The sequence below is a fragment of the Asterias rubens genome, chromosome 21 (genome assembly GCF_902459465.1).
Source record: "Asterias rubens chromosome 21, eAstRub1.3, whole genome shotgun sequence".
NCBI classification, from domain to species: Eukaryota; Metazoa; Echinodermata; class Asteroidea; order Forcipulatida; family Asteriidae; genus Asterias; species Asterias rubens.
Genome location: NC_047082.1, coordinates 6887491 through 6912401, shown reverse-complemented (window position 1 = coordinate 6912401; position 24911 = coordinate 6887491). Strand labels below are relative to the sequence as shown.

General features: G+C 40.8%; 1 protein-coding gene across 1 annotated transcript; it reads left to right on the top strand.

Moving 5' to 3' along the window:
• The first annotated feature begins 2457 nt into the window (after nucleotides 1-2457).
• Nucleotides 2458-12156, top strand: LOC117304850 (monocarboxylate transporter 5-like). The gene is made up of 7 exons (XM_033789471.1): nucleotides 2458-3052; nucleotides 4361-4518; nucleotides 4948-5086; nucleotides 7000-7586; nucleotides 7976-8201; nucleotides 8721-8864; nucleotides 11999-12156. The coding sequence occupies exons 1-7, from the start codon at nucleotides 2872-2874 to the stop codon at nucleotides 12103-12105; spliced, it is 1542 nt and encodes a 513-aa protein (XP_033645362.1). The 5' UTR covers nucleotides 2458-2871; the 3' UTR covers nucleotides 12106-12156.
• The last annotated feature ends 12755 nt before the right edge of the window (nucleotides 12157-24911 follow it).

Genomic DNA, 24911 nt, shown 5'->3' with positions numbered 1-24911 from the left:
TTTTACTGTGCGAACTAACACGGTCGGCCATTTATGGGAGTCAAAAATTTGACTCACATAAATGGCCGACCGTGTTAGTCGACGAGGTGAAAGGAAAACCGTGCAAATTAGAGGCATGTTTGTGTGGATCATTGTATTCTACTTTTACAACATCTTTCTTGCATTTTGTAACAAACGATTACAAATGCTTTTCAAAGATTAACTCGACCGATCCAAGGCAACGTGTTCCTTTAATACCGATCAGTGTTAAATTTTCGTCCACGTCTTTGGAAAGCGAAAAAGCTGGATGGATAGGTACTGCAAGCAATCTCCCAATTTGGGATCTATAGGTTGCAGGTGTGTGGTGCTGGGAACTCTAGGTATAATGTGCTCTACTTTTGATATTTAAAAGGTTTAAGTTGTGTAGACTTTTTCTGAATGTATCAGGTGAGGGAGCTTCTCTCACAGCAGCTGGGAGGAGGTTCCATTCTGCTTTAATTTTCGATAGGAACGAGTGTTTTTAGCAATCCTTGTTTTCTGGTACTCTTATGAAGGATATTGATTTTGTTGGACGAGTTTGTACTCTAGTCATTTTGTTTGGACTTTGATTAAGATGATCAGAATTTATTGCAGCTACATTATGTATTAATCTGGTCCGACGTCCATTATCTGGTGATTGGGATATCTCAGAAGGGTCACCGACTTAAGCAGAAGACCTACTTCCCAAATTTGGTGTCCCGGTAGGGGCCCTACTACCATAGAGAAAGGATATGTTCCTTTATCTGTGGTACTAAGTGAAGACACACCAATGCTGGGTAAGGATTACTCTCCATACGGTAGCTGGTTTGCCCAATAAACAAACTGATGTGTACGCCTAATAGTGATCATCGGCACTCGAATCCTCAATTGATCACATCTGGGACATTTACGTCAATATTAACTTTGTGTTTGGGTTTGTGCCTATCATGGGAGGGAGGTTGTTTTGTGCCTATCATGGGATGGAGGTTGTTTTGTGCCTATCATGGAATGGAGGTTGTTTGGATTTCTTGCAAAACTTTCTAATATCCATTCTAACTATGAACTGTTTTACGAACCAACTTGCAGTATAGACAAATGCATCAAGTTTTTGTCGCGTGTGTAATGTATAAGCCTACAATTCACTTCAAAATGAAAGATGTTGCACTTGTTGGCGTGTTGTGCGAACTTCATATTTACGGTTTTGGGTAAACGATGCATTTCAATTTATAGCAAGTTTCCAAGCTTGTACAGATAAATAAATCCACATTATTACCATTACCGGAGATGGAAAGTGTATTGGGCGTTTATGATAGTGCTCAGAGCTAACTAATTATGGTGGATGAAATTTAGTTTGAATCATGGGCGTCCCCCTCCCCCCATCTCCCAGCGCCATCGCTGGATACAAGTGGCCTGTGCTACTTTTGACACTATACGTTTATGTGATTTACAATTTTATACCCTGTATATGTGTAGCTATAATCTAATCTCATGACGCCATTGACCACCCTGCTCTTTGATGAAACATGCACACATGAAAGGGAGGTTTAGCTGCACGTTACGCAAGCAAACACGTGAACATGAACGTCAAAAAATTGTGTTGTTTCTAGGTGACGTCACCACTTTAGGCTTACATTGGGTGCATTCGATTAGCTTCCCTGGGTCGACCCCGATGTGGCGTATTTTCCAGGACTAACAAAATAGGCGACTTTTCCAGGACGAACGTGGGGTAATTATGTGCCCACGTTCGATCGTCCTGGGAAAAAAAATACGCCACATCGGGGTCGACCCAGGGAAGCTAATCGAATGCACCCTTAATGCTCACGTATGACGTCTGCACGTACATAGGCTACCTGACGTAAAAAATTGGTAACTTTACGTTATGCTTAAAACGAGAGATTTTAACAACACAATTTTCTGATGTTCGCGTTCACATTTTTGCTCGCATAACGTGCAGCTTAACCTCCCTATTGGCTGAGAGTTGTGTGCAGAGTGCTCTTTTCCAATGTTTATCATCAATTATGGCGGTTGCCAACACAATCCATCTTTATATCTATCGATAGACCACAAACAAAACAAAATTTGAAGGGGTGGGGGGTAAAATTTAATAACGAAAGTGATTTATATTCTTTTTAAAATATGGTGTGCTCATGCAACCCATAGGTTTGTTTATGTTTGTTTTTATATAGCAAAATGTTAGACGGTGGCTGCCGACCCACATGTGTTGATTTGGCATGAGATGTACACGTGTTGCATGCTATCACGTACACTATAAAACGTTTCAAATTATACTTGTAGTCCTGAGCAGACGAGACGTAGCATACTGGGTTTTCTGACCTCCAGTTCAACAATCTCTATTTGCACCAATCCTGTTGCGTGTCGTTATGTCAAGTGTAGTAGATATTCCCCTTACACAAATATAGTAAGGTCATAGGGCGTGTGTAGCAATTGTCACGTCTGCGTTGCAGTTTTCCTGGACGATTGTACCTCGATCAATGGTAGTAGATATTCCCCTTATACAAATACAGTAAGGTCATAGGGCGTGTGTAGCATGCAAGTGTCACGTCTGCATTGCAGTTTTCCTGGACGATTGTACCTCGATCAGCGCCTGTTACCATCGACAAGATTCACCGCTCCGGGTGTTTACTCCATCTTACAAGCTTCAGACGAGAGGACAGAGCCTGAAGCCGATTCCAGATTAGAGCCGACGCCGTGGTTTTGTAAAGGACCATAATAATAAGGAATAACTGGGAAAATATAACTTTTCTAGAGATCTAGGATTGTTATAATACGGTTTGAATTGTTCTTTCGAGTTTTAATCAAGAATTTGTGTTGACCCCTGATGAGCCGATCCGATGTTTAACCTCATCAAGAGCAATGCGTAGCAATAGCACCACCGGTGAGCATGGCTGTAGGACCAGCCTGGACCGACATTGGGGCTGGGTAGTAGCGGTCGCTTCGTTTTGTATCTACTTTGTATGTTGCGGAACACTTGGGACCTTCGTCCTGTTGTTTGTCTACTTTGAGCGTGAATTTCAGTCCACTGCAATGGCTGTCGGTAAGTTTGAATTCCTGCCAATCACCGCTAATAGCTTGCTCAGTTGACTTTTATGTTCGGTCAAGGTTTACCCTATGATATGGGTCTAATCGGCGCTGGGGCCAAATGGGCCAAGGAAGGATACCGAGTGTGGTTAGGCCGATAGCAGACAGCAGCTCTAGACTTGCTTTATCAATGGGTGCATTCGATTAGCTTCCCCGGGTCGACCCCGGTCTGCCCCGGTACGTTCAAATAGCTTTGACGTCATTCCAGGGACTCACCCAGGCCAGCCCAAAGTGCCCTGCTTGTGAAGTGGGTCACTTGGGGCTAGCCCCAGGTGCATGACGTCACCACGAGAGGGTGAGTGATAGTTCGATTAGCTCTTGTCTTGGGCTCACCCGAGTGAGCACCGCGGGGTCGACACAGGGAAGTTAATCGAACGCACCCAAAAGGCCCCTTGTACAAATTACGTTACCTGGTATAATTAGCTCGGTATATCTACTCGATGTATACATGAAAATGAAGTTTATTGATTCTACTGATCCAGAAGTTACAGAATTATGTAGGTAGGAGGTTGGAAAATGGTAAACGGAAGTATGCAAAAGTTACTGGAAGATTTGCGGAAGTTTGAGGTAGTATAGGCCTAAATGAAAGATTTTGCCGTAAAACAACGATAATACTCAAATATGGTTTAATAAATGAATCTAAATAGCAACCGAGGGGCAAGTTATAAATAACTGGGTTATAAACTACAAAGGGCTAGAGTAAAAAAAGTATGGAATCAAATGAAGTAAATGTAAATGCCCACATCGTGGATGTAAAGAGTGTCCCAGCCTTCAAACGTGCTCTCAAAACCCACCTTTTTGCCTCTTCGTAGCTGGTCATCTTTATCTTCGTTCTGTCTTTCTGTCTTTATTATTATAAAGACAAAGTCACAATGCCATAGTTTGGTATGCTCTTTGTTGTTAAGGAATTATTAATTACCTATAGAGGCCAAAATTTTGATATTTTATTCTGGTATAAGCAAATTGAATGTGTAGAAGTCTTTGGTGATAATCAAAATGAAATAAGTACACGCCTGAGTCTCTACGAAAACAGCTAAACTCTTTGAATCTTTAAATAATAATAAGACTGTGTGTAGGATTAGAGCCGCATAACAAAAGTGAAGGTCCCTTCCTATGATATCTCAAAGTCCATTCAAACTTTATTGGTCTTTAATTTATGATACATTTTGTATTGACCATTATTCATTATTTGTTTGTCTGTATGGTTGTATGAATGGAAATAAAACAAACAAACCAAACAAACTAATAGGATGTATTCTTACAGGGTGGATTGGATCTCTTGGTAATGGACTTCTAAACTTGATGTCTTGTGTGTCAAGCCCATTGTACGAAAGATGCACCCGTAGGATCGTCATCGCAATCGGGGTGGTCCTTTGCAGCGGAGGAATTCTAGCAACCAGCTTCACTACGTCAGTATGGCAGGTACCTGCGCAAACTATAAAGCAAACACTATGAGATATTTGTTATAGCCTTCACAGTTGGTGTATCTCAACATATGCATAAAATAACAAACCTGTGAAAATTTGAGCTCAAACGGTCATCGAACTTGCGAGATAGTAATGAAAGAAAAAAAACACCCTTGTCACACGATATGTGCGTTTAGATGGTTGATTTCGAGACCTCAAGTTCTAAATCCGAGGTCTCGAAATCAAATTCGTGGAAAATTACTTCTTTCTCGAAAACTATGGCACTTAAGAGGGAGCCGTTTCTCACAATGATTTTTACCATCAACCTCTCCCCATTTCTCGTCACCAAGAAAGGTTTTATGCTAATAAATGTTTTGAGTAATTACCAATAGTGTCCACTGCCTTTAATCTAATGTTATATTTTTCTGTGTTGCGATCTTACCAGGTTTACATTACATTCGGCATTGCCTTCACCGTTGGTCTGAACTTCACCTCAAACCCATCACTAAATCTCATGACGTTGTATTTTCCTGGGCGTAACTGCGTCAGAGCTACAGCCTTTGCATCTGCCGGCCAAGCAGTAGGTGAGGACATTGTTCAAAATAAGGTTTTCTTTCATGTTAAATAAGGGACAGTGTCCACCAAGTTCCCTTTTCTAAAGGGGGTGTCACCGTGTTGATTTATAACAATGAATAGTCGTATAGACAATGTTTTTTTCCGACCCGGTAATTTATTTTATGACTCGGCGAGGAGCAGGTGAAAAATTGTTACCGGGGAAATCACTTCAACACAGTGTGAACGTAACGGTGATATACATGGAGGTTTACAAGGGTTTACAGGAGTTAACGGGAGTATACGGCGGCATACAGGTATAACAAAACTGTTGGGAAATACACACATGATAATAAAGTAATTTAAGAAACAAATATGTTGGGTGCAAAAATAGGACTTTGAGGAATAAAACAACTTTGCCAGTGGCACCATAAAATGTTATGGTGCCAAAATTTTTAGTGCCGGATCTATTTTGGATCCCGAACAATTCACTATACAGCTTTTGGATGAACCAGGAAAATAACTCCAAATAGCCCAAATCATCGAAATAGAAAGGAAGTAATTTAACAGTATTATGGGGTTGACTACAGAAAATACGGCGAACTTAACCAAACGAAACCAGGAAAAGAAATGACTTAGAAATACCGGTTGCGTACAGAACTATGGGCTTGCCACACCCTAAACAAGATTCCTAAGATGCCAGCAGGTGATTGGCTGTGGTCACTGAACTTTGACTTCACGCAAACAAGGATAAGCTGATAAACGTAAGAGAAACGTGTAAAATTGAACAACAATATAAACACATCCCCGGTGGGAGATGACAGGGATTGTTTTGTAATCTCGATTCTGACCTGAAACTTGTGGAGCTGTTTTTTTGTATCACGTTCATTGGAGGGTCCTTGTCTTAAGGCTTTTTCTAAACTTAACAATTCAATTATCGTCATTGATGATAGTTTATTTAATTGTTTTTGGATAAAGCTTGTAATATAATACGGTATATGGAATTTGCTTTTAACCTAAATTCGTCCATTCCACTTTGTGCTTAAACTTAATCTTTTGTCAAGACAATGGGCCAGATAAATAAAAACTAGCATTTGCGTTTACTAGTCTTTTAAAAACTAGCATTTGCGTTTACTAGTCTTTTACTTAAATCCTTATAAATAAAAGTAAGCCTTAATATTGCTAGTAATTGGTCGAACTAGTAGGTAAAATCAATGCTTGTGGGACTCTTCTTATTGAGATGTAAATAAAACCGACATTTTACTATTACCTGATAGTTTCACAAAATACTGGGCCGTATAAAGGCCAGCATTAACAAAATGTATGAGAATTTGCTCAAATCTCTATAAATAACCCTTTACTGGAAAAATACCATTAACTTGAGCGGATTAGTAAATGGTCAGAGAAAAGCACAATAGCGGGGTATTCAGGAGTATAACAATAGAGGCATGGACTCGCATATCAATAGCGATTAACTGAAATGCAGGCGGGGCAGTTTCCACTTGGTCAAGGTTTTGATGGCGGCAGTGGCTATGAGGAAACAGCCAGCCTCTCCACGCCAGAGCTCCAGAGATTGGTTCTTTTAGAGCAATTAAAGTACACGACTAATTTATAAGTAACATTTATTGTTGGATCATTAGGCCAAGGGAAAAATAACCCTTTAATACTGACCCGATACCGAGCCATTATTTGCAATACTGTTGTGTAAGTAAAATCTCATGCTCCTCATACAGTAGCTTGTAAAAATACAAGTAATTGCTACAGTATGTTAGTAAAATGTCGTTTTTTATTTATATGTCTATAAGTGAAAGGTAATCCAGCGAGCAAAATGTTCATGCCTGATCTTTTACTTTCAGTCTTCTTGCTAATGCTGAACCTTTAACTTGATAAATAATTGCTAGTTTTTATTTATTCGGCCCATTGAGTTTCTCGATCTTTTTTTCAGGTACCCTTACGATGACACCAATTCTGGAGGCAGTTTTGTCTGTGATTGGATGGAGGTCAGCCCTTCAATATTTATCCGTTGCAATCCTGATTACATGTCTTCCTCTTGCAGCTGTGTTCAAACTCCCACCACAACAACGTTCTACTAGGCTACATGACCACGATTTGCCATCAGAAGCAAACCAGACACTGGAAGTTGTTAATTTAAGTCGAGATGAAAAATGTTACAAAGAGAAAGCAACATCGCCAAAGCAATCAGCGTCAGCAGAGGGCGAGGAACTTGTTTTAGAACAAAATAAAGGGATTTATTCAAACAAGGAGAACCAGGAAGAAGAGACTGGTACATTTCTGGAAGTCCAAGAGGCCTCCGAGCTGCAAGTAGAGATTATCCCACCGCTGCCACCAAATGACAAATCTCGACCAGAAGCTGGCAAGGAAGAAACCCCGTTTAAAAACGATGTTGATGCGAAGAACAGGACAAGTTCTTGCGGGAAGTACATCGCATTGGGGAAGGATCATCGACACTCATGCTTTTTCATTGGCATATTAGGAGCGACAGTTTCGATTTACTTTAACGGTATCAACTTGGTACGTAAGCATGCAACATCAGTATCTTTAACTTTGGTTATTTGTAAAACTATGAGCGGATTTTACCCAGTTCTTCAGTTTCTTTCTAAATCTGTGGTAGTATGGAACTCGGATATACGTACAAATATAAACATATAAAATATTGAACCAATTTCTGATATGTGATGGTTTCAAGAGTGAATATATTTTGCTCGTGAACGTTTGTATAGTAATGTGTAACGAACGTTTACTGCTTTTTAACACGCTGCTGTAAACAGTGTCATCACCAGTTTATGGCTGGTAACAACTTGCGAACAAGATGCTGGTTTGGGTGAAAATGCACAGTCACCTAACGAAGAATATTCAGGCAAAACCTGAAAACGAAAATAACATTAAAACATTCCTTACAGATTAGTTGTATGACGGCCAGCGGTATACCGGAGCGCACAGCGGCCTGGCTGATCACCTTATTCAACGTAGCCGATCTGTCATCTCGTGTAGTGTTGTGTTTCGTTGGTGACCATCTACCGATTGGTCGTATCACGGTCCTGGTGGTAACGGCTGCGATTGGGGCCATATCGTCCTTTCTGCTCACACTAGGGGTTTTACTGCCGATATTCATCGCATACTGCATCAGTAAGTGCCCCTTTTTGGCTTCGATCACTGTGACACTAGTTGTACGGTCCTTTTTGTTAAGATTCTCGTAAGTAATGCGCGTGCTCAGATCTACGCGCGCAATCCTGAGTATGTATGTGCACGCTCAGAGCCGCAAAAGAACCGTTTATGTCGTTATATCGTTTGGTGCACAATGTTGGAAAACATTCAGGCCATGCTGATTATTAAAATGGATTGCATACATCCATGTAGTGTATAGGTCACGTTATAATGTTTACAATGGTTCTCTTTAGACCTGCATACTAAGAATGGCAACTAGAGTTAAGTTTTGTACAATCATGTTTCCCTTATTATGATGGAAACAATGTGCTCATATAACAAACCTCTCCTGATTTGCGGAGGAGGATAATACAATTTAAAAACAGTGACTGTCCTGCCATTTTTATTTTGTTATTTTTTTTTAAATACATTTTGTAATGTCAAAACACACGCAATTCTAAGTGACAGAAATTGATCATAATTATCTTGTTGGGTATTTAGTTGCAGGATTTGTTAGAGGCGTGTTTTTCGGAATAGCTGTTGCTTGTGTCGTTGAACTCTTTGGGGCTCACAAAACGGTCGAGACGCTGACGTCACTCCAGATTGCGTACGGGATTGGAGGGCTACTTGTCTCATCTGTTGCAGGTATAAAACTGTTTACCTTTTTGTCAATTATTTTACCAAGTACCTTTCACGATGTGGGAATTTTGCCAATAAAACAAAAATCATGTTTGCTATGTTGTTTAGGCCTACCGGTACAAGAATTAACGCAGAGTATATTTTGGTGTACCAGACCAGGGGGCCTTATTCATGAAGCCTTCTTAGGCCTTAGTAAGCACTTACGTGTTACTAGTTCGTTCTTAGCGAGTTGCGTCATATTCACGAAGCACTCGTAACTTCAATCGAGTGCGTAAGTCCTTACGTGTGCTACGTGGGGTGTTTTCGGCTTCGTAGCGTTTTCTTAAGCCCTTTTTCAACATTCCTGGCCAACATTTTCGGGCGAATTGAGCTTTAGGTCACTAACAACAACTTTTAATATGTTCTACAATCCTTGCGACATTTTTTCAAACTTTCTCAAAATTTTTGAGAATTTACTTACCTATTTTTTCTCACTTTTTAGTAAACTTTTCGTGATTTTGTTATTTTATTTCATCATTGAAAAAATAATTATGTTTATTTATTTAGTTAATAGTAATAATAATACTGGGCATTTATAATGCGCGGGTATACATATAGTCTATGCTCATGGCGCAGTGACACAATAAACGGGAAAAAGTTACGAAGTCCTCATTAGACGAGGCTTGAGGGAAGTTTTGAACAAAGCTATTGATGGAGAAAGTTTAACATGATCCGGCAAGACGTTCCATAATGAAGGAGCAGCAGAAGTAATTGATCTTTCACCCCATGATGTTTTGGCCAGGGGTTTCCTTAAAAGATGTTTGTTGTTAGATCGCATATAGACTGGCGGTTTGAAGTATGGGGTTGGAGTCCTTCTGAGAGATATGGTGATAAAGTGCCTTTTGATATGAGCGATAGACATACACGAGGATCTTGAAGATGATTCTATCCTTATGGGTAGCCAATGTAGATCTTGTAGGATAGGTGTGATGTGACTCTAGTGTTGGACCGGTGTGGCGGTTTCAGTCTTCCGCCGTGTTCAGTTTTCCGGGTGACGTAGCCAGACAAAAATACAGCCGCGAGTACCCTGGCGAGTACTGTAGTTCTCTCAGTGACCCCAAATTGAGTATTATTAGGATTCTTTTCTGTTTAGTCACATTCTCTTGCCCCATCTTTACACGTATTCATGCGTACAGCTGTAAGCAGGTCACACTGCTTGTGCCACACCAAATTCTCTCATACGATCCACGCGTTCGCCGCTCGTTGTACTCGTGGACGCCGCCATGACAGCAACCGGAGAGTAACACGGATGTCTTAAAACAGCACTAAAAATTGACTACTTTTGCTTGCTGTGCGCAGGCATCGCATGACGTAATGTTACCGTATTTGGTCATTCGGAAAACTGAACACGGCGGAAAGTTGAAACCGCCACACCGGGTTACAATTCGGACGGCAATATTTTGAAGGCGAGACAAGCGGTAAATTTGATTATTATGCAGTCCATAGAGGAGAGAGTTTCCCATGTCAAGTCGGGAGGTTACAAAGGTGCGAACGAGTTGCTCTGTAGTATTTACTTCTTACTGTATTTACTTCATTTATTTATTTCGTTTATTTATTTATTTTATATTTTTAGTTTAGGGGTAACCAACTATATTTTGTACTCTCATTGCATGTTTGCGTCGTGTGAAAGCTTGCGAAATCTCTGAATGTCATCCCATTTGTGATGAACCACTTCGGTAGTTCTAAGGACTTTTCCAACACAGTTGATTCTCCGCACAGGTGTCGGCCTTTCTCTTCAGCGTTACAAACTTGCAACATCTGAAAATTTGTTGTTAAGCACCAACCAACTCAATAAAACAAGGTCAACTAACTTCACTATCTCAGCAGGCGAGAAACTTCGCCTTCCAATGATTCCCCTTTCATTGATTCCCCTTTGCCTCCTCCTCGCGTTGAACGGTCTTCCTCCTTGCTTTAGTCTGGCTCTGCTCCATGTTTGCAGGGTGACTGTAGCCAGTCCAGTCACTGTATAAATACTCGTTCTGGACAATGAAATCACGCTCCAGTGAATTACATAACAAATCCATGACTGTTCAGCTCAAGCGCGTTCCCGCTTAAGAAGGCGTTAACGAGAGGTTTAGTAAGTAACGCGGTAGTAAAGCGATACGAATGCTTCGTGAATAACACGTAAGGGCTTACTAAAGTCTTACTTAGAGCCACGTAAGTGACCGATTTACGAGGGCTTCATGAATAAGGCCCCCTATCCTTACTTGGGGTATTCCAACTAAACAATCCTTAGAATTTGGGCTCAATAAACTGGTCATCGAAATTGCAAGAAAATGCTGACAGACAAATTAAACATCTTTTGTTGCATAAATGCCCGAGAACGGCTTTCTTAGATTCAAATTTGTTGGAGACAATTTTACCCTCATGGCTTAAAAACTACATTTTCAAAGTGATGGGTCGTTTCTAACATGTTGTAATATCAATAGCCCTCTAGTACCAAGTAAGTGGTATCCTTATTAACTTGGTGGAATAATTGCCAAAAGTACACGCATCCTTTAAAGCCGTTATACACTTTCGGAACAGAAAACAAAATTAAAAGTTCACAGATTTACAAATAACTTACAGGGTTTACAGAAGGTAATGGGGAAAGACTTCTCTTGAAATATTATTCCATGAAATGCTTTACTCTTCGAGAAAACATAATTCTCGACATCGAGAATAACGGATTTATTTTAAACACATGCCATAACACGGCGAAACGTGCGGAAACAATGGTGGGTTTTCCCGTTGTTTTCTCCCGACTCCGATGACTGATTAAGCCTAAATTTTCACAGGTTTGTTATTTTATATATAAGTTGTGATACATGAAGTTTGGGCCTTTGGACAATACTTTTTACCGAAAGTGTCCAATGGCTTCAAATACGCAATTATTACTAACACTCAACTGTCTGCCATAAACTTAACAGAGGTTGCTGTCGGTAAGAAGTCTTAATATTTTTAGTGAGCGAATATAACCCTTCGTAAAATGCAAAATAATTAAACATTAAATGGAACTCTGGTGTTTCGACGTGTCGTAATGCACACTTTAACTATCCACTTGACTTAGAATTTGTATTTTCATGTAAAAGACTTTCATGTTCTGTGCAATCTGTGTTTAGGTTTGAGCTATGACGTCACGGGGACGTACAAGACGTCACACTACACGTGTTCAGTGCTGTGGGCGATAGCCAGTGTAATGTTCGGTATCGTTTGCAAACTCAAGTGAAGCCCCTCCTGGATTATTGACATTTTACCAAGTGAGCCCTCTTGTGAATGTCAAAGGCGTACTTGTTGGAGTTGGTGGTAAAGCCTGAACATCTTAGGTTACACATTTAGAGGCTCGGGTGCGGATTAAGACATGGGCCTAGTCTATTCGTGGTATTGTGCATTACTATGTTTTGTTGGAGAATAAGGAAGAGCTGTCATTTGAGGGTTTTAATAAATGAAAAGTACATGTGCATTTTTTCAAAAGTTTAGTTTTAAAGTTGATTATTGATTTTGTTTGTCTGCGTACTATAGTCTGTTTGTTGTACTGGTTCCTCACCTGATAGGGCCCACCGAAGGTAGGAGGCAAGACTGTTGTGATATGATTATTTTTTCACACCCGGAGATTTTGGCCCCCAACGACAAATTGTTGTGTAGACAAACTTCACCTGATGGCGCCCACTTTTTAATCGACTTCAGTCAGTCGGCATTATAATTTACAGTATGGAAGGGGATACACATTGTCATGGTCCAGAGTAAATGGTCCAGAGTAAATGTCCGGTTTTGTAAAAAAAAAAAGCGTTGGGATTAAAGTAACAATGGAGTAATGTTTCTTTTATTTAAGTATTTAATACTATACGTGTAGAATGTTATAGATTTCCTTAGTGAGGCGAGCACACATACTTTAAGTTTGGGGTGAGCAGTCACGCGTGTGTTAAACTCGTTAATCGGTTGGAACTTTTCTTCGTATGCCACACAAACACCTGTTTTGCAGACATGAACAGAATATTGGAATTCGCAGAGTTTGGAGAATGCTGAGAATTCAGGATTCGCTACATAAGGAAGGATCGCGGCCATCCTCGTCCCTCACATTTTAATTCTTCAGTTTCGGGGCGGAGGTCTGCAGAGTAGCAGAGTTGAGTGGGCGGAGATTCCCTCCGAGTATGCCCACGTTGGAGCGGCATTTTTAATTGCCGAACTGTGATGTTCGACATGTGTTAGTTTCGCCGTTCCTGCACGGATCAATCCGTGAAGCCTCCAGTAAAGTTCGTCGCTGCCGAAACCATGCAGTAGGCTGCGGTGGTTCTTCAATGACGGGGAGTTTGCACGTCGACGAGGCGGAGCTGTGACTTCCCGAGAGCGTCGAACTTTACGACACACAGACTCATGACTTGGGTACTGTGTGAGTTTTCTTTTCCTCCGAGCTGCGGTCGTCGGACTTTGTTGTACCGGTTGCGTGAAGCAACGACGGTACGAGAGCAGAGAGCACCGAGGGGGCCGACCATTTTTCCACACCGGGTTTCATCACATCGCGTACCTTGGAAGGACAACAATCTACGGGGACATTTTCATCAGAATAGGCGAACACGGGTCTTCAGCTCTCTCCGAGAGAGTCGAGGTATATCAGAGGCTGTTGGGTCTTCAACCCTATTTTGCCTAGGCTGCTCGCCCCCCGTTTATATTCAATTCATGTCACAACTGGTTAACTGCCTTTTTGTATTGCCTTATTTTTGTTTACGTAATGGTTTATATTAAATTTAATTGAACATACTTGCTGTTTCATATTATGCTGGTCTGTTTGACTACTTTTGTTACCCTTATTTCTTTGGGGCGGGGGTAATTTTCGAAGTCTCTGGCCTTTAGGAATTTGGATCGTAACAACATGATGATGGGGGACAAAATCCCATATGAGTGACAACGGCATGCCATTCACCAGCTCCGTTGAGCTAACACGACCTGAAGTTCAATTCGAGGCAGCTCCTTCGGCCAGAAGGAGATAACATCGCGGTAGTCCTTAAAGTGTGGAGACGACTATTGCCAGAGCATTGCATTTTCCCCAAAAAATTACAGTTGGGAGAGTTGCGGCAACTTACGATTAAAAAACCTTTTTCGGTCAAGAAAAAAACCGCATGAGCTCAACATCGTCCTGAGGCACATTTAGAAGGTGGGCATAAAAAATGACGTACAGCAACCACGTGATCTAAGGAAAATGGTCCTATATCGAAATACTATCAGTACACAACTCTGACCATTGCAGATAACCAGTGGCGTAATAAGGGGCGGGGCTGGAGCCCCCTCCCCTGTCTTTCTCATCACACCCTCCCTTCTTTCCGCCTACTCCCCACTACACACGTTCTTCTTGTCACTTGCCGTTAAAGGCAGTGGACACTATTGGTAATAACTCAAAATAATTCGTAGCATAAAAACTTACTTGCCTAACGAGCAATGGAGAGCTGTTGATAGTATAAAACATTGTGGGTAACGGCTCCCTCTGAAGTAACGTAGTTTTTGAGATTGGGTTTCAGTAAAATATTTGAATTGAATTCGAGGTATCGAAATCAAGCATCTGAAAGCACACAAAACTTGTTTGACAGAGATGTGTTTTTTTATTTCATTTTTATCTCGCAACTGCGACGACCAATTGAGCTCACAATAGTGTACAGTGTCAAACCACCCCTTCTATAATGACCATAGTACTTTACGCACCATACGTTGTTAAAGCTTGTGTTCAATACCATGAGTCTCGCTCGTCAAAGGAAGAAGCTTCATATTTGACACAACCTTTAACTTTGTGAAGGTTTTTAGTGCTACTGCCAAATAATGTTGATGAAAAATAATCTATAAAGCCCCCCACCCGCACCCCTATAAGCTAAAACTTTCCATGAGCTGATTTCACGAAACGCTAGGATTAATCCTATCTCGAGTTAGGAAGAGTAACCCGTCCTAACTTAGGACAGGTTCAATACGTCATACGCCTTTGGATGCGGAACTTAACTCGTCCTAAAGTCCTAAGATTAATCCTAAGTTAGGAAGAGTTTGGTGAAATCTGCGGCGGGCCCTCAAATTTGCACCGCGACCCACGTGGCTTCACGGTTTGCGCCCACCACAAATTGAATCTTCATACGTGCCTGACTGTATAGTTTTTGTATTACACAATTAAACAACTGCATACATACATAATTGAACCAGACCAGAGTGTATAAGTGCTGTTTTTATTAATAATTTCATCAAGTTTATTTGACTTGAATTAAACCTGTCAGATTAAACTCGTCAATGTTGGTGTATTGATGTGTTTCCATGACAACAACTCTACAGACACGTTTTCCGACCGATTTGTTTTAAAACACGCACTTAGTCTGGCAATGCACACAATGATTGTGCACTAGGTGTGTACACCTGCATTAAGGTACCTCCTATTGATTTTAAACTGGGGCCCTTTACCCGACCGGGGTCAGTCAAGTAAAAGAACTTAACAATATATTATAGCTATTTTGTTTGTCACTTCCTATTCAAATAAGCCACTTCCACATGTTTTACTTAAGTTCAGTATCTTTAGTACAAAGCACCTCGTATTTGGTTTGGTGCGGAAGTTGATTAAAAAACTTATTATTTCAGACTTTCCTACACATAAAAATAAAAACAAAACCTATGACCATATACATTAAAGGTTATTATTTGTAAATTTATTTGCAAAAATGTCACTTGAAATATAAGTTTTCCTTGTTCAATTAGACTTTTGTATTTAGTGATAAATAAATAAAAATTCTCGGTTGAAGTTACAAGAATCGAGGAACAACTATTCGTCGATAATTTGCAGATTATGAGTAATTCATAACTGGTCTAGCCACGGACTACCGTATACACCGAACAGCCTGGCTGATCATCTGCCTTCAAGTCTACAGCCTTTACATCGAAGAGCCTGCACTGACCAGAAGTCATGTCGTAGTCGAAAGACCAACACTCGTTATTCATCTTGCACCTCAGGAAACATTGCATTGGCGACTTCACTTTAACTTCGGCCAATAGAGGGCTTGGGTCGTTTACACATTTCCCATCGTAGAGCAAAGTGGACATGCAATGAGTGGCGAGTGACGATGTGTTTGTGCACGTACCTTTGATTTAAAATAAATAAATAAATTTGGGTTTGACTAAGAGAAGTTATGACTAAAGCGGTATTTGAAACGACCTCCTGACTAACTTGGCAGCGCTCCGAGCAGTCTCCCTCTGGGAGACCGTAGGACTAGATGCTGGCTCAGTGGAATTCACCAAATGAGAATGTTGGTCTTTGACAATTACGTTTTCAGTCCCTTTATAAGGAAGACGATCCCCAGTTTCAAAGATCTGTTATTATTTCTTCAGGCACGAACGAATTCCTGCTTAATTATTTAATGAGCAATGTTTACCTCATGCGGTACTTGACCAAGACGATGATTGTTTAGTAGAGGACCCATGTGTTCTGGTTTGAAATTATGTAATGTCACCCATAATGATTTCTTACTTTTTGTTTGAGGACAGGCTGCCTTGTGGTACTCTTCAACCATCACTTCACACAGAGTTAGGGTGCTGTCTAAACCGTTGATCACACCAACTTTCTTGTCCACACTGACGTACCGGGCAATCACGGGTGGATCACATACAAAGTGTATGTGTGCCCCAGGGATCGATGCTTGGTCCATTGTCACTGGTAACCCACACGCTGCATTTTTGGAAGTGTCGCTCTCCTTGCCTGCCTTTACAATGGCGCCAGACAAACGACCACCTATGAGTGAAATAATGTATTTCACTCAATGTCACTGATTTAAATGCCACTTAGTTAGCTTCTTTTTACTGATGAGGGAAATTAAATAATGTGTGAACTTACTATCACTATCGCCTCTGTTGACAAGGGTGATACGACCCACGCAGTGGTTGGTTCCCAGGTCCAACTTCCACCAAGAATGGAGACCAATACCTACAAAAGGAACAATTGCGTTGTAAGTTGCTGCTGCTGCTGCTGCTGCTGCTGCTGCTGCTGCTGCTGCTGCTGCTGCTGCTGCTGCTGCTGCTGCTGCTGCTGCTGCTGCTGCTGCTGCTGCTGCTGCTGCTGCTGCTGCTGCTGCTGCTGCTGCTGCTGCTGCTGCTGCTGCTGCTGCTGCTGTTGCTGTTGCTGTTGCTGTTGCTGTTGCTGTTGCTGTTGCTGTTGCTGTTGTTGTTGTTGTTGTTGTTGTTGTTGTTGTTGTTGTTGTTGTTGTTGTTGTTGTTGTTGTTGTTGTTGTTGTTGTTGTTGTTGTTGTTGTTGTTGTTGTTGTTGTTGTTGTTGTTGTTGTTGTTGTTGTTGTTGTTGTTGTTGTTGTTGTTGTTGTTGTTGTTGTTGTTGTTGTGTTGTTGTTGTTGTTGTTGTTGTTGTTGTTGTTGTTGTTGTTGTTGTTGTTGTTGTTGTTGTTGTTGTTGTTGTTGTTGTTGTTGTTGTTGTTGTTGTTGTTGTTGTTGTTGTTGTTGTCAAATGGTTTACCAGGTGTTGTCGTAAAATAGGCCTATACAGCCAAACAAACCAGGAACACCGGGACAAAACCCTTTTATTTGACTCTTTTATACGGGCATTACACAGCACACGGGACCAACGGCTTAACATCCCGTCCAAAGGATAACAGTGTCATGACCGGGACTCGAACCCTGTACATGACGTCATTGACCACCATCTTTGATGTAAAACAATAGAAAAGAGCACGCGTTTACGCGCTGCGCAAGACTCTGAACCAAAAAGTAGCCCTTTAAAAATGGTGGTCAATGCAAGACCTTTCCATTATTGATAAACTCAGGACGTGTGCCAGTTGGCATGGCCGGCTGAATGTTGGCAAAGAATCAATCGTACGTGTATAATGAAACAATTGACCAAATTCAACATCTGTTTAAAAGATTCATGAGTTGAAATATGTCTTATGATTCGTTGATTAGTTTCCAACAAATTAAATATATTTTTGAATATTTTTGTAACCTTTCTACAAACAATAGATATCTGTTTTTGATTTGCAATTATGGCTTTCCATGGTTCTCCAACCTCGTTTGACAAAAACTACGTTGCAATGGAAATGTCTATACTGGAGATCAATGGTAGCCTACAGATGGATTGCACCAACGACCGCCATATTTTATGATACACAACTCTCAGCCAATGATAGCCTTTCATGCGTGACGTTTCATCAAAGATGGTGGCCAATGACGTCATGTGCAATCCATCTAATTTATATAGACTAGCGGGATGCCGCGCTTCGCGCGGCAGCCCGCTAGATGAGGAGGATTCTAGTATATACAATGTTGTGAAAGGTAATGTGGTAAGGGAGGTATTCTTACAGGTAATAATCATTTTGTAGGATTGGATTAGAAATTTTATTTATAATCGGTATGGAATATTGTCATTTGTTGTATTTTGATTGTTGAGCATGCACAACATAGTTGGGAAACATCGCCTCCCCTTCACCTTCTCTCTTGCGTTCTCACTAAAGGAATTGGTGTTTGTTTCTGGAATAGAGCTTTAATTAATATTGGGAAGGGTATACTTGGCAATGACGGTTTTTGGCATGATATAGAGTTTTTCGTGATATTTTAGTGTTGATCGAGCGGGCCTACTACGTATTATATACGTACCGTATAATTGTGGATTATTTTCGCCTCTTTTACGCATAGTTTTAATTCAATTATCGGCTTTTGTCATTGTATTAATTTTATTCACTGCAGTATTTCCCCGCTAAGATGACTGTAAGGGTAATTACTTGGTCGACTAAAAATATAGCACGTACACTGCTACAATAACACACTTATTTTATTGTGTTGAGCACATTGGGTATAATTCAAATACACGCGGATTAGTCAAGTGTCGTCCCATTGCCAACAAGTCAGGCGGTCTTTGTCAAAGAGCCAATCAGACAATTTTATAACACGATGAATTTGGAACCAGCAGTGGTGTTTGGTTCCCTCTGCAACAGATCCATAGTCACCGATAGCCGCGGATTTACTCCACTAAAGGCTCGCAAGAGTCTGGTCTCCCCCTCAACATAGAATCACCGTTGCTAATAGCAGATGAGATAATTATCCGACTAAAAAGGCTTGTATGAAAGTGGTACCCTCTTTTAAAACAAACTCATAATTACAGCCACTATAGCCGCGGAGTTTATGTGACTGAAAAGGAAGAAGTTCTTGGAAAGCAGATTAAAAAAATGCGCCAGTTGGTGTGGACGGTGTCGGAACACTTGAACGACAAAGTCAATTTCTGCAAAACTGTATTGAAAATAAATACATTTAATGATTGGTTTATGTTGAATGATTTGTTGCTTTGTTTCCAATCGTTCACACGATTTTAGAATCTTATGCCCCATCCATCGTGATTTATCGAGCGTATACGCCCAACGACGCATATTATACAAAGTTGTCGGAGCACCAAATAAAGCGAGTTTTCGGAACACGCTGTGCAACAGAAATCTAATCTACTGTTGTTACCACCGCTTTTGGGGAGTAACAGAGCGTCGGCCTCATTAATTTTTAGTTTATTCTCATATTAATTAATTGTCATGTAAACTTTGTGGCAAACATCCGCCGGGGCGCGCGCCCCGCGTGACGAAATCCCCTGGAACCCTTTACAAACTAAATAGAAACGGTAATTGTATTGGTCTTTAATAACTACACCTACATCCTCTCACTTATTTGACTTTTAGAAAACATTTGACTTGTTATTTTGAGGGTTTGTACGTCCAGTTTGTAAATTTTGTATGGAGAAATTCGTAAAAATGTAGTACCCGATTCAGCCGCACATAGGGCTCTTTTGTTAACAAAACCCGACGGCCGATTGCTTAATACAAAACGGAGTCCTGACCAAAATGCTTTAAGTTCTAACATTTTTGTTGCTTCAGTACTTTGACCAATACAATTTTCGTTTACAGCTTCAAAACAGCCGTTGATGTTTCACAAAGTCCGTAACTCTCAAAGCATACTACAATGTATTCTTAAACGGTAATTTCATGTGCTCTTTTGGAGGTTTAACTGGCAAAACCTATATGAAAAGAATCAGTAATGTATTCACTTTCTTTTTGAAAATATTGCAATTTCTGCCTGTATACGTTCTGTGTGTTTGGGATGACATATGGACTGTACCACCAATGGTACAGGGTTAAATGGAACAAATAAACTTATTAGCAACAGTGGGTTGCTGTTTGATGCGTTTAAAAAAATGCTGGAAAGTTGGGTAGGCCTACATGAGTGACTTGAGTGAGTTACACATCTGTAACAGACGCATGTATTTTTGTTTCCCATAAAGCCTTAATTATTTTTATTAAACACACGAAATTAACCCCCTGTACAAAATGGTATATAAACCATACCATTTACCCCTCTGCGCAACATGAATGAGTCACTCTAGAATGTTAATGGAAGTCCGAGGTCGCCATCCACTTAAAACCTAAAGAGGTGGCTCTGTTCTCTATGGTGCAGCCTACGGCTTCCCCCTTAGACCCTATAGAGAAAGGACATCCTTTCTCTATGCTTAGACTAACAGGTGGCCCATATCAAAACCAGACTGTAACCACAGAGGTGGCTCTGTGTGCAGCATATGGCTTCTCCCCCTTCGACCAACATGTGGCCCATATCAAAACCAGACAACCACACATGTAAGGAGATATCGCTCGTGACCAGCCAATCGGACGACTCATAAGAGGGACTTCGGTTCAGGGTTTTGTAAGACTTGCAACCCGACGTCTGAAACGACACAGTCGTGTTGAATTCCACTGGACCTTATAGTTTCAATCCAAGATGGCGTGGGTAACGCTTTTAATAGTATAGATCTACAATGTATTCTGTGAACTTTTAATGGTAATGCCTGTGAACAATTTCATAGAGCTGCTGCAGACAATATTGCTTTAAAATATTCTGCTAAGCAGACATGCGCAGGATACCACAAATTCTACATGCAACATGGTACTTTGGCTGGTAACCTCACTCTGGTAACCATAATTATGTTGTGTGCTTAGCTACTTTGTATGCTTAAGCAGCTCTATGAAATTGGTTCATGGTGTAAACTCACTTGTATGCGCGCAAGTGAAATTTCCCAAAGATGTTCGCAAGTCACCGTCAATCGCTAGTTGTGCCTTTAGGTAAACTCCGCCGTAACGGAGATCGGAACTCTGACTGGCATCCATACCCCGAAGATCCAAAGCTACGGAAAGTAACGTGAACAAGAAACTAGTTTCTCGTAATCTTTTGAAAATGCCCATAAAAAATCACTACTTTGCTTAAAGGCAGTGGACACTATTGGTAATTGTCTTCACAGTTGGTGTATCTCAACATATGCATAAAATAACAAACCTGTGAAAATTTGAGCTCAATCGGTCATCGAATTTGCGAGATATTAATGAAAGAAAAAAACACCCTTGTCACACGAAGTTGTGTGCATTTAGATGGTTGATTTCGAGACCTCAAGTTCTAAACCTAACTTCTCGAAATCAAATTCGTGGAAAATTACTTCTTTCTCGAAAACTACGGCACTTCAGAGGGAGCCGTTTCTCTCAATGTTTTATACCATCAATCTCTCCCCATTACTCGTCACCAAGAAAGGTTTTATGCTAATGATTATTTTGAGTAATTACCAATAGTGTCCACTGCCTTTAAATATATATAGAGGGTACCTTCTCTATTCAAAAACTTGCGTCTCATCATTCATTTATGGCTTGTTTTGTTTTGGGGTTTTTTATCTTAAAAGTTGTATAAAATAACTGCTCTTCGATTCGTCTTAATGCAAAGAAATTTTAGGTGAAATTTCGCCTACCGGTTCCACCCTCCCCCACTCCCCAAGCTAAACGTAATCTAAAATACATACATGTTAGATTGAGGCACCAGCAGGACAGCGGGAAAATCCACGCAAGGGTTCCAAAGAGAAATATCCACCGGGTTTTCTCCAGCATGGTGATTCCCGCGCAGTGAGCCATCGATCATGGCAATGACATTCAGCACACATTCACTGTCTCAGTATTTCAATGTTGAGAAATCGACGTGGTTCAGGTATGCCGACGGGTAGACTGGTCTCATGTCCATCCGCAAAGACGGGTACTTCCTTTTCAGAACCAGTGCATGTTTTCAATTGGATACAATAATATTTCATTCGATAAACGTGCAGTAAGGAAAGCTTCCCATACTATGTTTTGATTGGCCCGAGGTGATGTAGGTGCCGCTGACATGCCGCTCGACCAATCAAAACACAGATATGGAAAGTTAACTTCGGTCGTCTGGCTGCATTGTGTATTTTGTACATGTACTTGCATGTGTAGTGTTAATTTTGATTAGGGATTGCCTGTGCGTGTCTTCATGTGAAATTAATGGAAGGGGTAATTGGCATGGCTAATAGAGAGGTTTCGCAAGCGACGGATACAGATACAGATACTGATACGTCGACACTTTGTGTGTTCACGTGACGCGTATCCGCGACTATCGTATTTTTCATACACGTTACCGACGGATACGGGAGCTCATACACGTCGTAGAAAAACGGATACTGTTTTGCAGACTTTTAGTTGTATTTTTGCTTTCACTTGTATCGTGAGTTGATATATGTAGAAAATTGCTAGTCATTTGCAAGCAAAACGATAAGAAAATGCAGTGTATAGTGTCTCTATCGGTCATGTTTGTCAGAAAAGCACTCAAGTGAAACATACCTATAGTTTGCGAAACAATGTCCAACATGCGGCTGACGTGAACGGATACGGTTATCATATCCGTATCTGGCGTAATTCACGAGCCTCGAAGTGTGACGTCAGATGTTCAGGCAAGCTGACAGTATGCTTCGATTCAGTCAGCCAATCAGAGCAGGGCCCATTTTTATGGCTGCGTGCTTAGCTTGCCGCCGAATTTATGCGCCAGATGTTTTAGCGGAGAATGTCTATCATACGTGGAATGTTCAAGCGCACAATGATGCACCACGGTTTCTATACAACCTCTCAAAGCGGCAACAAATTATTGTAACGTTGACACCATTTCTCCATTATATCATGGAGGTAGACATCAATGGTTGACACGCACATCACCCTCCCTCAAACAGGGGGAAAGGGTCACATGGATGACGTCAAATGGTGGTCAATATCAAATCTCTCCGGATATAGGAGCCAACTCGTAACAATATTGTTTTTATCCGTATCATTGTCTACAGATTATTCACTGCCTATTTCACTAATGCTCTGTAAATTGCATTGTGTAAATTACTTTCTTGTATTATTTCCAATGCTATTGTTTGTTTGCTATGTGGTCTAAATGAAAATTTAATGGTCCTATCAAAGCCCAGTGTACGTTCTAATTATAAGGCAGGAAATTCCAAACATTAACGAGCATAAAACCTTACGTGGTAAGAAGCACTGCAGCTGTTCGTAATGTTGATGATAAACGTTGCATGCATGAATATTTCTCAGATTGTTTTTTCCCATTACGGACTGCGTTGAAATATAGCCACTCCAGATTTCATATAAACTTCACAGGTTAGTTTTTTGTATATATCTACAACACTCTACTTTGCCTTGAAGCATTCAACTTTATAGTCTATAACGGTTTAATGTCAATAGCTTTACTAGGGCTACTTAATTGATTGGCCCCCATTAATTTGATTGTGCTCGCTTTCTTTTGTTCATTGCTTGCGTGCAAATAATGACATTGCCATTGTGGTGAACATTTTGTTGGCCAGAAACAGGCAAAATACATTGCACATGTACAATTTGTGACTGGTATCCTGTCGAGTAGAAAATTGTTCAGCAATATTTTCTGCTTAAGCACCTCTATGAAACTGAGCCCTGAAGGCTCTTTGCCTGGAGTTTAAATTTCTTTATTTAACTCACTATTAAATCCAATTAAAACAAATTATATAACACCCAAGCAGATCCTTGCCATTTGATTGGAGGATTGTCCGTCACGTGATAGCAAATAAAAGTACCATTGCACGCTGAGTCACTCACCGTGCTTTTTCGTTCCATACGAAAAGTACCATTGCACGCTGGCAGCGTGCAATGGTACTTTTCGGATGGAACGAAAAAGCTGAGTAAAAACATCACTGCGTGCGCGTGTCTTTGGTAACGCAGCAGGTGTTACTGCAAGAAGGCATAGTAACATTACTAGCATTCGGCTTCTACAGTTGAAATTGTTTGTTTTGAAAGTTGTATCTTTCAATCAAAATGACAAAGATCTACTTGGATGTTATATAAAACAAATAATGAATGTTTTTCATTCGTGCAATGGTGCGAATATGTTCATTCGTTAAAAGCTGGAATGTTCCATTCAACTCGGCTCCGCCTCGTTGAATAGTATACACATAATGAATGTTTATGAGTGCAATGGTGCAAATATGTTCATGAGTTGAAAGATTGTCCGTCAATGTTCCATTCAACTCGGCTCCGCCTCGTAGAATAGAACATTCCCTCTTTCAACTCATGAACATTCGCACCATTGCACTCATAAACATTCATTATGTGTATACCATCTTTCAACTCATGAACATAATTCGCACCATTGCACTCATAAACATTCATTATGTGTATAATATAATATTCGATAGTGTTTGCATACTAATAAGGGGGGGGGGGGGCAGAGGGACACAATATCAAGTGTCCCCCCCCCCCCCAGCATGCAGTGTTGACCAGCTCAACTATGCACTGTGTCCCGCCATGGGCATCAATCCTGGGGGAAACGGACACCCGCTGAAGGGTGAGGGACACTTTATCAAAATGTCCCCCTCAAAATTGGCTGGGCTTAAGATTGCACCGTAAAGCTACCGGCCGAATATCCGACGTTCACAGCACCTCCCCTAAAAGTGAGAGGGACAAGTATCCCCCCCCCCCCCTTTTTGAAGGGTGGGATGGGAGACACAATATCACTATGTGTCCCCAGATTTGCCCCCTAAAATTATTTGGTGTCATACATCCGCACCTGAATAATGCTGTTTACTTCCTGCTGCTCACATTTTACAGGATTTATGTTCTGTTTTATTCATTATGCCTGTTATTAGCCTAAGATTGCACTGCATATCAGAGCATCTAAAATGCAAATTAA

Bases quoted from the DNA above. Each gene is read 5' to 3' on its own strand.
- LOC117304850 (XM_033789471.1), top strand. From the start codon at position 2,872: ATGCGTAGCAATAGCACCACCGGTGAGCATGGCTGTAGGACCAGCCTG. The intron at 4,519-4,947 runs GTACCTGCGCAA...CGATCTTACCAG, and splicing joins TCACTACGTCAGTATGGCAG to GTTTACATTACATTCGGCAT. The intron at 8,202-8,720 runs GTAAGTGCCCCT...TTGGGTATTTAG, and splicing joins ATTCATCGCATACTGCATCA to TTGCAGGATTTGTTAGAGGC.